The 13723-nt window shown below is 42.3% G+C and overlaps 1 protein-coding gene and 1 long non-coding RNA gene across 7 annotated transcripts in view; one reads left to right on the top strand and one right to left on the bottom strand.

Moving 5' to 3' along the window:
- The first annotated feature begins 384 nt into the window (after positions 1-384).
- LOC127353751 (septin-7) overlaps positions 385-13723 on the top strand; it is a 50821-nt gene continuing 37482 nt past the window's right edge. For 2 of the 6 annotated variants that reach the window (XM_051383282.1, XM_051383281.1), the window contains exons 1-2: positions 386-674; positions 4888-4987. In XM_051383282.1, coding sequence (XP_051239242.1) covers positions 636-674; positions 4888-4987 — 139 coding nt within the window. In that variant the 5' untranslated portion in view covers positions 386-635. Of the gene's footprint in view, positions 675-4322; positions 4356-4887; positions 4988-13723 lie in introns of those variants that run through there. The other 4 variants (XM_051383283.1, XM_051383284.1, XM_051383286.1 and 1 more) reach the window with 4 other exon arrangements.
- On the bottom strand, positions 8271-10828 carry LOC127353813 (uncharacterized). The gene is made up of 2 exons (XR_007881362.1): positions 10503-10828; positions 8271-9934 (listed from the first exon to the last, which is right to left on the bottom strand). It is a non-coding gene; the product is annotated as an uncharacterized LOC127353813 (long non-coding RNA).

Below are 13723 nucleotides of genomic sequence, written 5' to 3'. Positions count from 1 at the left end.
TAAAGTATTTTCGCTACGTTTGGAGGGAACTAGCAATTTAACAAATTATGTTTTCAAAATACATAATGCAATTACAATTACTGAAATTGAAATGGGTTCATAACTCCTTACTTTTGTCTTGAAAATAGTGGACAACTGCAGAAGACAGCAGACAAACGCAGCGCCGACTTTACGGTGGCCCAACAGTTCAGACAATGTGAGCTTGCTTTCCGTTCATTATATATAATAACCGTATTCACTAACTAACCTAACTACTGTCTAACTGTATCTAACTAATTACTTTATTTCAGTAGTTTGCCGAACACTGGAAGATACGTTACGTTTTATTCTGAAATTCTCAACCGGATGTAGTATTGTATAAATTCTGTTTGTCTTCTTCGTGAGAAAAAAACAGTCGGAGCGTTTTTCTTCGCCGTGCTAACTGTATGTGGTAGTACTATCCAACAGCGGCCATATGTAATTTAACCTCATTCATTCATTTTCAGACGCACTTTGCTTCTTTTCGTTTACACCAAACTAAGGTTTCTAGGGTGGAAAGCTACGCGTTTCTCTCCCCTCCGTCATTCTCTGGGACGTTTATCAGTTTATGCCTGGGTGACTGTCCGTTGCAGGCTGGGTGGTGACAGCACAGTACAATGATCGAGAGACCAGAGACTGCGGTTCCCAGCATCGCTGTAAGTCACTTTATCGTTCAGACACACCAGTGTTCAATTGTTAACACAACTTCTGCTTAAATAGGCCACTAATTGAAATCTGCATTGGGATACTGTATTTGGCCGTCATTGTTCAGCTGGTACCGAGCTTTCATGTATTTGAGAGAACTGCACACCAAACTCCTTTAACAATATGCCCATTTTAGAATGTTTTGCATATCAACAAAGACATTTACTCGAATAAAATACCACTCACACATTTATGACAAAAGTAGAAGTCTACTGATAACTTCGGCATTTTGTGATTGACCAAACAACACGTACTTCAGTAAATGCCATCGTTTTGAAAACCAGCCAGATCCAAACGCTGCATTAAGCAAACACAGTATCCACCACTCATAATCTATATTGCAACAGTATTGTAGTTTCATCACGCACAACCTCGCTTCGCCAAAGAGATAACGTTACAATGTTGCCTTTTAAATGGCAATTATTTGAACGGAGTCTGGCATGGGGGGGTTCCCTGAACGTTATTCAGATCAGCATTATCAGGGGTACTCGGCCTGCTCTCAACTATAGCTCGTTACAACTGGGAAAGAGCAACAGTAAATTCTTGTTAAGACCTTTTTTCACACCGACCGTGAAAGTGTGCAGATGAATAGAATACGGTTAATAGGCTTTAGCCAGCTAGGATGGCCGGATTTTATGTTTTGGCTATCAGGTGAGATTTGCTTTCCTGTGCCAAATTCCCTAAAGAAATCTGCCAATTTAGACCAGTAGCTATATAAATTACCAAAAACAAAAACAATTGCTTTGTGGACAGTATTCTATATTTAGCAATAGTCGCTGAACCACTTACTACAAGAGATGAACCGTGTTCCCCAAATTACATACCTTTTACCAGATAGCAATTCTTTGTTAAATTGCTTAATTGTTGAATGGAGTTTGGTGTGACTGTACACAACTGTCACAACTGCACGGCATCTGTTTTGTTTAGACCCTTATACACTGACACTTAGCAATGAGCAATTACTCATCACACAACACACCACACATTGTGATCCAGTTTGAGGTGATTGGCAGTGACTTTCCTTGGCATACCACCAAGGGGGTGAGACACATGCACAGTGTGCTAGAGAGATGGTGAAGTGCAGCGAGCCAGTGTGCCCAGTGCTGAAAATAACAAAAGAAAGACACTGCTTTCAAATGATTTCTCTCATCTTTCTGCTGTGTTAAATGGTGCAACATGTGTTACATAACTCATATTCAATGTGTAATAATTGAAAGTACAGCTGATGGAAGCAGTGTGAGGCCTCAGCATCAGCTGCTGAATGCATGAGGGGGGTGGACTGGCAGTACAGATGATGTCAGTGAACCAGGCAGCTACTATCACCACTGGGTGGACTGGGGGAGGGGTTAACATTAAGCGTATGGACTAACTAGCCTTCCTCTCTCATTCTCCATTACTTCCCTCTTTTAGATCCCCTGCCCGTTCTTCTCTCTGTTAGTCACCTTCTTATGAAAAAGAACCATATTAATCATAATGCAGTGCATAAGGGGAAGTGCCATTGCAGCATTGTGAATACTACAGTAATACTACAATGGATACAAGTATTATTAAGCTGGAGATGGGATGATTCAAGCGTGTTTCTTGAGACAAACACCATTGTGTGCTACACACACAAGGTCTCTGTCAATAAAATGGTTTTTCATTCATGCACACATGAATACTGTATACTGTATGTGATGATGCACACACACTCATCTAGTGCACCATTTGACCCACAGACTCCCACCTACACACACACACACACACATCCACAGAGCTTTTTTGTGGGTTAACGCTGACAACCTGCACTAACACTTTCCTTTCAATATCTAAATGAGTGACCCAGCGTGTTACACTACCTGTGCTACTCACCAGACCATTAGAGTTGGCACCTTATGTAACACATGCGCGCGCACAAAACTTGCATGTGGGTGGATCAAACATGGAAATGGTGGAAAGTGCTTCAGGCTTGTTCAGTGTAGTTACGCCTGCTGCTGTGGAGCTGCATGCATCAGAGTATTGATGAGGCCAATAGATTGTTTCCTTTTCTCTTCCCACATGCTGTGTGTCTATAACGGGAGATGTTGGTGTCTAACCTACAGTTTTCTAAATCACACTCAACAGCATGTGCAGTATATAGCAGACTGTGGACCAGTGTGTAACAGTTTAGGAGGATCTATTTTCAGAAATGGAATATGATATTCATAGGTATGTTTTCATTAGTGTATAAACACCTGAATATAAGAATCATTGTGTTTGTGTTACCTTTAGGGCTGCAACGATTCCTCGAGTACCTCGAGTAACTCGATTACAAAGAATGATCGAGGAATTTCGTCTGCCTCGAAGCCTCGTAAAGCTCACGTTTTGCACGGATTCTTTTTAGTGTGACACAACGTGCTTACGTCACAGGCTATGCGTCCCCAACAACGCGGAAGAAGACGGAAGCGGGCTCTGTAACGTGTGTGGACAGTTTTGCTGTACAGAACGGCAGACGCCGGGACTGAAAACTGAAAACAGTGATCTGTCTTGTTTTCTATTGTATATTTATAATCGGGCTTTAATTAAGCAAATTATGTTTTATCCGATTACTCGATGAATCGATGGAATATTCTGTAGAATACTCGATTACCAAAATATTCGATAGCTGCAGCCCTAGTTACCTTAGACTGAGCCACTTTTATCTACAGGTGCTGCCGGTGTCCTTGCATGGTGTCCACCCTTTTTTTTTTTCTACAGGAACCCAGAACAGACAAACCAAACACTGGCTCTAGATAGGACCTTTTAGCACTTTGTGCGAGCTATGTGGCCAGCATAGAAAGGTGCTATATAAGTACAGTCCATTTACCATAGTTTCTCCTACACACTTTCCCAGGTTGTCAGAGGGTGTTCAGTTAGTTGTAATCTGCAACTTCACCGCTAGATGCCGCTAAATCCTACACACTGGTCCTTGATAAAGCACGGCTGTTACGAAGCTCCACAATGGACCCTTCATTCATATTTCAACTTATTCACACAATTAGTGACAGCTGACTGCGGTCAGTGGAACCTTCCGCACAACCTTTACATGAGACACGGCTACCTGAATGTTTTTGTCCACTGTTCTTTACTAATGATAATTAGCATTAGCAGTTATTATTGCAAACATTTAGGAATCACCTCAGTGTCAGAGCTCACAATCAGTCTTTCACATCCACAAACTCCCATGCAGCTAGGAGGAATACACCTTACGATAACTCTAACATGCTAACATTAGACACTGATAGGCCTACATTAAGGAATCAGCTTTGTTCCGAGTTAGAGGGTGTGTGAACCCGTTCGCTGCAGGTGCCTTTTAAACCTGCTCTTTCAGCAGACCTATCAGAGCTGAGCTGCACTTTTCCATCGGCGCCATGCATGACAGAGCCCGAGAGGCCGCTCACAGGCTGGCCGGCAATCAATTGTGTTTGCCTCACGTAGCGTGCAGGACACAGTGATTGGAGGGGGGTGTTATCTGACAGCGTGCTGGGAGATGGGGAAGGGAGGAAGGGATGAAGAGATAACCTCAGCAGTAAAGAGAGGGAGCAGCTGGAGAGCCTGGCCTGGCCGGGATCTGGTCTGAGACCCTTCACCACAACCTATCCTGAGTCGGGGACAGGATGGACATGATTCAACACGTAGGGAGTTGTCTTTGTTTGTTTGTGGTTACTTACCTTCATCCACTTAGTTTTACATTTCTGAAGCAGATGTGATTGGCTTCATTCACTGGCTTAGATTTTTAGTTGACTAGTTTGATGGACTTTGGCAGGGTTGACTCCACTTCCTCTTCCTTCCCTCCTCAGGGAAAGCCTGATATTTCTCTCTCTGTGAGTCTCTCCTCCCCTTACCTCTCTTCCCCTTAAAACAGCCCCTTTCCCCTCTTGTATTTATCCCAGCTGCACTTCACTTCAAAGGGGCTCTGTCGCTGCAGGACACAGAAATACTAATTGCAGGTTCACGACTTGTTTACACACACTTGCGAAATACCATAGTAACATGCACGCATGCATCTGTCTGCTGATAAGGGCTCATCTTTAGCCAGAAAGCTGTTTTTGCCGTAACGGGCCTGTATTCATTTTGTGCTTTATTCATGCTGTGTGATTCATGCATTAACAGAAGGTGTGTTTGTGTGTTTGTGTGTGTGTGTGTGTTTGTGTGTTTTTCCTTCAGCAGCGGAACCTGGAGGGCTATGTGGGCTTCGCCAATCTCCCCAACCAGGTGTATCGGAAGTCGGTGAAAAGAGGGTTTGAGTTCACGTTAATGGTTGTAGGTAAGTTGGAAACATCCGACCCATGAGTGAGGATGTGAGTGTGCTTTTGCTTCGGTCTCTGTTACTGTGTGTGTGCGCCATAGCCAGGTCCCCCCATGTGCACACCTGCCTATCTATGTTCGTCCACTGTGTGTTTTCATTTTTGTGTGAATGTGTGTCATCAGCGCAGGTTGAAAGGAAGTAAGGCATGTGTGGCATCCAGAGCGCTCAGGTCGACGAGTTGACAATTTAAAAAGCTGTGTGTGTGTGTGTGTGTGTTTGTGTTTGTGTTTGTGTGTGTGTGTGTGTGTGTGTGTGTGTGTGTGTGTGTGTGTGTGTGTGTGTGTGTGTGTGTGTATCCCGGCTTTGAGAACATCTGCAGCGTTGTTCGGATTCCCACAGTTTTTTTTCCCAGGGGGAGTTTTCTGGGTAACCCCAGGACGCACAATAACACATCTGTGTGTTTTGGATGATTTGATTTGGAAAGTGCGCTGCAGGATGTTGGTTCAAGTATGAATAAACTTGGTTACGAAATGTGGCATTACAGAGGGAGGGAAGTGGACAGAGGGGTGGAGGAACCATGGGTTTGGCTGTCTATATGGACACACACACACAAACACACATAAGGGGTGGTGTATAGGAAGCTGAAGTCCTGATGTTACACCTCTGTTCCTCTAGTTTGTGTTACTCAGTGCAGTCTTTCATTCAGCATTTCTTTCATCGGTCTTTCTGAAAAAAAGACCTTAGGTTTACTTTCCATATTTAAGAGCATCCATTACTGCAATTGCTATAAGAAATTGAAACCTTGGTGATTTTAACAATGTTGGTAACAATTGAGCACCAAAAAACTACCACTCCCATTTTAAAAATATTCAATTAAATTAAAAAAATAAAGCAGTAATAGCGAGACTGGTACTTTCGTCATTGTGGTTTGGTTCACTTCCCATGTTTTTTCAACTTCTTAGCTGTAATCTCCGCTGTCTAAAAACCTCTACAATGTTCATGTCTGTGCTGCTGTTATTACAGACAGGCGCGGTCCCTCGACTCACCCACGCCTCTGTTGTCAAATTGTGACATTGAGCCTGTAAAGGTCTAGGGCTTATGGGAAATGGTGTTCTTTAAAGGCTGCTAGAAAACAACGCTGCAGCAGTTAGCCGATTTAATAAGTGGCCAACTATTAAATTCATCTGCAACTTTTTTTTCCTTTTTTTTATAGATTTATAATTCAGATTTCAGCTTCTTTAATGTGAATATTATCTGGTTTCGTTAGTCCTCTATGGCAGTATACTGGATATCTTTGGGTTGTGGACCTTGTTGCAGGTCTAATATTGGAAAGGTATGAAGCGGCTACACAACATGCTGTTGAGAAAGACTCCAAGGCTGGCTTTTTAGTTATTCGCGCTATTATGATGTCAGTGGGATTTTGAATGAGGTCTTTCTTACTTCTGTAATAAAACCCAGAGGCTCCGGTTTCACTTCAACATATTGAACCGTGCTCTGTGTGAATGAGGCCTGTAATGAGTAATGGACACATATGGATTGGACTTTGGACGTCCTGCAGAGCTGTTCAGCTGTCAGATAGATTAAATTTGATCTTCACACTGTGTCTAATGTGTGAAGTGTGCACAGTGCAGTTGTAATATTAACAAAAAGTAAAATATTAACTTGGGATACTACATATTCAACGACAAAAATCACTATACTGTCCAATATAAGATATTTTTGACCTCATTTCCTATTGGGCTTCTCCTTCTGTCTTTAATAATTTCTGCTCTTTCAGAAACATTCCGGATTTGGCTGGGTTTTACACTGGGTCTCTGTTCCAGCTACCATAAAATATTTTAAAAGGTCATAAATGTAACTCAGTGTATCTTGTGGTGACCCCAGTCAGCTCAGTGAAAGGAGAAAGACATTAACACAAAGAGGCGTCCAACCTTTTATTATTGCAGCCTGGGGTTTGAGCTTCCTGTTTAGTAAACAGCCACTGTGGAAGAGTAGCGGGGGGGAGACAAAGACAGCCGGGTGAAGGCTTGGGAGAGAACCGGAGAGATCCACAATCGACTAGATCCTGTTTCAGGCCCTCTCACATATGGGCCCCTCTGTCTCTCTTCCCAGCTTCCTTGGCTCCCTGCCCTGCATACCCCAGCCCATCCAAATTTCACACATAAGCAATGTGAGGAGCACAGCAGTGCACACAGAGGACAGCATCAGAGGGAGGGTTCTCAGCACTGTCCCACCACCAAATGCTTTCCAAAGCTACGATGAATGAAAGCTGCGACCAAATATATTAGCTACTGACTGTTTCTTGTGTAATGAAGGAGGTATTGACAAGATGAAACTAGGGCTGGGCGATAAATCGATTTTATCGATTAACACAATTTATTTTGAGTTAAAATCGGTTTTCTCTTGAACTTCCACAACACCGGCGCTCCCTTTGGGCTCCCGCAGGTCAGAGTGCGCTGACCCCTCCCCCCACCTCTCCACAGATGCACACAACATGGCAGCAAGCCAGGATGAGCTCGTCCCCAAAAAAGGCACAGTGTCGTCGGTTGTTTTGTACTGGTTTGGTTTTGTGGCGTCCGACAGCAAACAAACCACGACCCACTGCAAAGTTTGTTTGAAAGCTGTTGCAACCAAAGGTAGCAGTACAACCAATTTATTCCAGCACCTCAAGCAGAGGCATGCAGCTGAGTGGGAGAAATGTTGCTCTGTGCGAGATATACAGGACCGCAGCCCACAAACACCCGCTAAAAAACAGTCTACATTAGTGGATTCATTTTCACATTGTGTCCCGTTGGATAAGAAAGGGACCCGGTGGAAAGCTATTACTGATGCAGTCGCATTGCATATTGCTAAAGATATGGTTCCCATTTACACAGTGGAAAAGCCGGGGTTTATCTACATGCTGAAAACCTTCGACCCCAGGTATGTGCTACCAAGCTGCAAGTACTTTGCCGGAGTTGCCTTGCCTCACCTGTACAACTGCACAGGGGAAAGGATCACTAGAGAGCTGGAGGAGGTGTGTTTTTACTCCACCACAACAGACCTATGGTCTGGCCGAACCATGCAGCCCTTCATGAGTTTGACTGTACATTTTATCAACAACAACTTGTTTACAAGCTTGTTTCAAGACTTGCGGTTTTTTTGCACTTTAGCCCCAAGGGGAAATATTGTTCAAATCCCGTCAAATTCCCAGGGAAAATCAAAACAAAATAAAAGCAAAACTTGTTTTGAATAATTTCTTTGTCATTTGTTGTGTGTTTTTAAGAAGGATAAAAAAAATCGATTAAAATCGTAAATCGGATTTGGTGTGAAAAAATCAGAGATTTTATTTTTAAGCCATATCACCCAGCCCTAGATGAAACAGACGTTATGAAACTCAAATTGTGGCTCAATCTCCAAAAAAGAGTAAAGATTTAAAGATGTGAATGGGTGAAATTTGGGACAGATGAGTTGGGCATAGTCAAATGGCCCCTTATTCTGACTGAGGATGGTATGAAGGATGAAGCAGTATCCTAAGCCTTAGCTTACAAACATTCTTTAGATATTTCTATAAGGGTGCAGTCCGATATGATGAAAACATCATACTGCGATTATTTTGACAAATATTACACATTTTCCATCACTTAAACTATTACCATAATTATGTGTCATTTGTTGTGGTCTGTAACAGACAAATTGTAGGCCAAGGCAGTCCTACAGTACTTCATGTTGGATTTATTATGCAGCCCTAATTTCTATCACAGATTCCTCCCACAGTGGTGGCTGCTCTCTCTGTCATATGGTTTAATTTAATGGAAGGGTTCTCTCATTCAAATTCAGTCTTTTCTTCTGGTGACAGCAGCTGCTCGTATCTCTATCTGTTATATATTATTCCTGATAATTTGGCAGGGCTCAAAATAAACAATACGTTAAGTGCAGTATTTTTTTTATTATAATTGAGTCACCAAGTCAGCTCTCCTCAACATTTTTGCCTTCCAGTCTCAACTCACATCGAGCTTGTAATTCCGGACTGTCCCGAATTTTTCAGGACATCTTAACCCCAAGCCAGGATACGTAAAGACTACTCCAAGCCAGTAAAACAACTGCAGCTGACTTGTAAAGAGTTATTGAAGGGGGTAAAGAAGCTCTCCGAGCAAGCTCTGTCACAGGACAATAAGCTTACACCGCTTATTCAAAATATGTTTTAAATGCAAATGAGACCTGGCCTGATCTAAAAATATTACTTCATAAACCTTGTGATGGTTGGCAAGTCTTAAGAACGCAACTTGATTTAGACAACCTGACTCCTGAGGTTGAGAATGATGAGTGAGCTGGGTTCAGAAAGGTTGTGTTTGATGAAAAAGCTGTGGAAATGCTGCACAGTATGCACAGACAGGAAATGACCAATTGAAACTTAAGTATAATCCAAACTGTCTTGGAAGCAACAGCAGCAAGACGGTAAAAGATTAATGAGTCCAATAAAACTTGGAGAGCTTCCACTGTATGTGTGAAGTTGGCTGGTTGCAGCTTTAGCAATATATACATCATCCTTCCTGGTCAGAGCACCTTGTGGAAATAATGTGAACTTTAGTGAAATGTCATGTTAGGCCTTTACAATAAGACTCTTAGCCTGTGTATCTTTGGAAAACAGTGGAATAAACTCCCATTTTTGCATCATAAAACAAAGAATCAACCAAAATGAGGTGCTTCATAAATAGGATCATGAGCATGATAGCAAACCAATGTAGTGGAGAGGTGACAGAGAAAGTACCAGAAGAGCTGATCATTGTATTGATTGGAGAAGCAGCCAGCTGGACTTGCAGCTTTAAGGCAGACTCAAAGTGAAGACTGAAGGCTGGATTCAGCACTGCTGTACTTGGCACTGTATTGAAGTGTGAAAGCCCGGCTCCACTCAGAGGCCCAGTGTTGTTCCGTTATAGTTTTGGAACAGACAGATGGTGCAGAATGAGATGATTGGGCTAATGCCTGCAGGTAAGAATAAAAATATATTATATTATTATATTCTGTTCCCACCACCACTGGGTAGAGTCTGTATTACAAAATGAATAGTCAAAGTATGTGTGTGTGAGAGAGAGAGCGAGAGATAACAAGGGTCAGACTGGCTGAAATATGAGCTCTAATGTGTCTCATGGCGAGACGTTTCAGATTAACAGATTGTAATGGCATCCAGCTGTACTTGTGATTTTGACTGCGGCAGGCTGTATGCGGGTAACCGTGTTAATGTAACTCTTTCTGCTAGATACTGTTGCAAAAGACTGAAATCATATTTAGCTTATAGTTCCGTATCCTACAAGCAAAAATATGCGTTATCAAATAATATGTGGAATAATCAAAAGAATGGTTGTTAAAAATTAAAGCGACACTGACCTTTTGGTAAATACTTTTTGCCATCTTACCCAGTCTGTCAGTTTAAAGGAAAATTACATCATTTTTCTACCTGGGTCTCATTCTCATTATTGGGGCTACTATGGGACTGTCATGCTAACTGCACACACCGCCCATAGACTGTATGATTAAAAATGGACGACCTCACCTATCGGTTTCTGAAGCTCAATGTGCTGTGGCCATCTTGGAAGTCGTGACGCCATCGTCTTCCAGCTAATCCAAAAACCTACTGGGACAGCACCAACCACGGAGGTTGCCGTGTGGCGCCGGCCCAGTGGCGGAGATTTGCCAACAGCTGAGTCTGGCAAAAAAAAACACATATCAGGCAAAGCTCCTAAAGCTTTCCAAATGAGCTTCAACTTAACATAAATCATTTGAAATGCTGATCTCAGAGTCTGAGCAAAAGTTAAAAGTACATTATGTAACATTTAGTGGCATCTGGTAGTGAAGTTTCAGATTTTATTTTATTAGGATTTTACCGTTTTAACAGTTTTCCTAAAATTAGAAAAAAATTTTAAATTGTAGTATATTCCTTTGTTTACAGTATCACAATATATCTACTCCTAACCCCTGTATTGTGATACATATCTCATCACCAGATTCTTCCCAATACACAGCCCTAATTATATCCGGAGATAGTTTTTCCAGTTCTTCATCATGCATCACATTTCAGCAGAAGTTGAGCCAGCTTCTACTGTTTTTTGCTCGAAGCCGATTCATTTGACTGCGTTAGCCTTCCATCTGGAACTGAGAACATGATGAACTATACCACGGGCTGTGGTGTGTGCTTGCTCTGATGTGGTATGCTGTGGTGTTGTTTTAGGTTTTATATTAAACCTGTCAGCGGTATGGAAGTCAGACTGACAGTATTGTGACCACACTGTAGGTGCTTGTCGTGCCCATGTGGAGCTCTTTCACCAGGAAGCAGCTCTGGTTGTTCGGCTGTCTGTCGGTCACTCCCTGCGCCACCAGAAACTGCTCCTCTGGTGTTTGTTTTTTTCTTTAGACTCGCTTTTCTTCCTCCCCTCTGTCCAGCTCTCTGTCTTTTCCCTCTCCATCCGACTCTCTCTGAGGGGGAAAAAGCTGCTTCCTGCCCCTTTGTCCAGCTGGCAGATTGAATAGAAACTCCTGGAAAGATTAGCGAGATCCAGCGCCAGTGCAGGGAGCTGAACAGAGCCCAGAGTCAGATCAGAAGTGAAGGGAGCTGGGAGGAGAGGGGAAGCGATGCCTGCTTCATGCTGCTTCTAATGTGTAACAAGGCCAGTGCTTAACAGCCCTGCTGCCTTTGCTTCTCTGAAGCAACTCAGGAGGAGAGCACATCAGAAGCTTTGTATGAGTCTGACCCTGCAAGCAGAGTTGTGAGTTGCATGTGGGACATTGCATTGAAGTTAAACTAATGCAAATTCTTTTGAAGTTTCACTGGCTTTCAATAATCATGCTGATTCAATCAGCATTTAGGGTTTGATTAAGATTGAAGTTCTTATCAGGGTGTCTTTTCCTCTGACACATTTGGATCAAAGTAAGACCACCACCAAGCACGTGTTCTCAGAAATCTATCCAAAATGTGTCCATAGCACTGAGTGTCAAACTGCCAAAGTACCATAAACTGGCATGAATGAATGTCTGGTCAGATTCCTAATCTCATTTACTTATTTTTTCATCAGATTATCTGCTAGCACTGTAGCTAATGTATTGGAGTTTCAAAGGAGCAAATACTGCCACAACCAACGCACAGCCACACGCTTTATTTGTTTCTCTAATGTGAATATGCCTTTAGTCTAGTTACTTAAAGGTTATATACTCAAAATTCACTTCGCGCTAGAGCATCTGCATCTCAGACCAAATCAATGGAGACAAAAATCAAATAAGACTGCTCCAAAGCAGTCTTTCCTTTTGTTAACCAGAAACAGCTGTAATATCGTCTGTTTATCTCTCACCACCAGACTCCATAGACAAAATGGTAATTTTACCTTTATCATTGTCACATAACTACATTCAAAGGGAACAGAAACAAAATAAAACTTTCCACTGTTCCAACAATCACCAACTTTGCTGTGGTCAAAATAAATCCTTAATTCACTTTAATAGTAGATGATTAAACCAGCAGTTTCAGTCAGTCGACTCAGCTGCACACAGAGCAGATTGGCTATGGAAAGAAACTGCACAGAGGCTGTGATAGCAACACAGGCAGTCTGCCATGACTCCACCATTTTACATAGCTGCTATATTAATGTTCAAATTCTCATATATAACTTTTAATAGGCACAACAGGGTCCTCATTCAGTCAGTCAGTGCCTGTAAATGAAGCAGCCAGTGAGTTGCTGGATGAGCGTGAATCTCTTTTACAGTCCAGTAGTAGTCTGCCTACTAAGTCAGTATCTGTTTATCTTCCTCTCTTATCCGCATGTGATTGTAAGACTGTTTGTCTGTCTGTCCTGCTGTCTGTCCTGTTGTTGTTGTACTTCTCTAAGCTCGTGAGGGGTGTGTGTGTGTGTGTGTGTGTGTGTGTGTGTGTGTGTGTCCAGATAAGACGGTCTGACAGGCTTAGGATTGACCGCCTTGCCTACTGACCTTGCAGAAGAGAGTGAGTGAAGGAAGGCTTTGGTCTAGTTAATCTGCTGGATTAACCAGATGTGTTAATACACACCGAGCACACACATTCACTCACACACACTATTTAATGATCCATGTATATCAAGAGTACCTTACCCCTTTTTCCTTTCCATCTACTTAATCACCCAAGTCCCTCTCACTTAATAAATAATCAAATAAATGCTCAGAATAAAGGCTCACAACTTCTCCCTGTTACTGTCACTGGGTCACCGCTCACAGTGATCTGTAACATAGGAAAGAACAAACTGCGGTCGTCAACGTGACAGAGAAGCTGACGAAACTCACACCAGCCGCAGTCAGAAAGTGCCTGCATGTGGCAATTGGTGGTTAACTGTAATTCCTCATTTAGAATTTCAGTTCTCTCAAACTACAAACACTAATTTCTAGCTTTAGTGCCCTGAATGATACTTGATCTGTGATGGTTAAAGTTCAAGGATTGTGGTTTCCAAGCAGCTCCAGAAATATGTGATTTTTGGAAACTTTTGTTTTCTTCAATACCTTCTGTTCCTTGAAAGGATTTCAAGATTTTAATCTCAAGCCTTGCTCACAGAAGAGGAGTAAAGTCTTTAAAATGGTACGGCAGATTATGTAAATCATCACAGTTCATCACATATTTTATCTCAGGAAAACCACAGTGTGTAACCTCAGAAGACTTAATTCCCAAATGGTGTTACACCGTTCACCTCCACTGTACACCTCCATTTCAATATATTTCCCACAGCATTTTACTAAATGTGGTTATTTGAGTTTACAGGT

Source organism: Dicentrarchus labrax, unplaced genomic scaffold (assembly GCF_905237075.1).
Source record: "Dicentrarchus labrax unplaced genomic scaffold, dlabrax2021, whole genome shotgun sequence".
NCBI lineage: Eukaryota > Metazoa > Chordata > Actinopteri > Moronidae > Dicentrarchus > Dicentrarchus labrax.
This window is presented reverse-complemented; position numbering and strand designations above follow the sequence as displayed.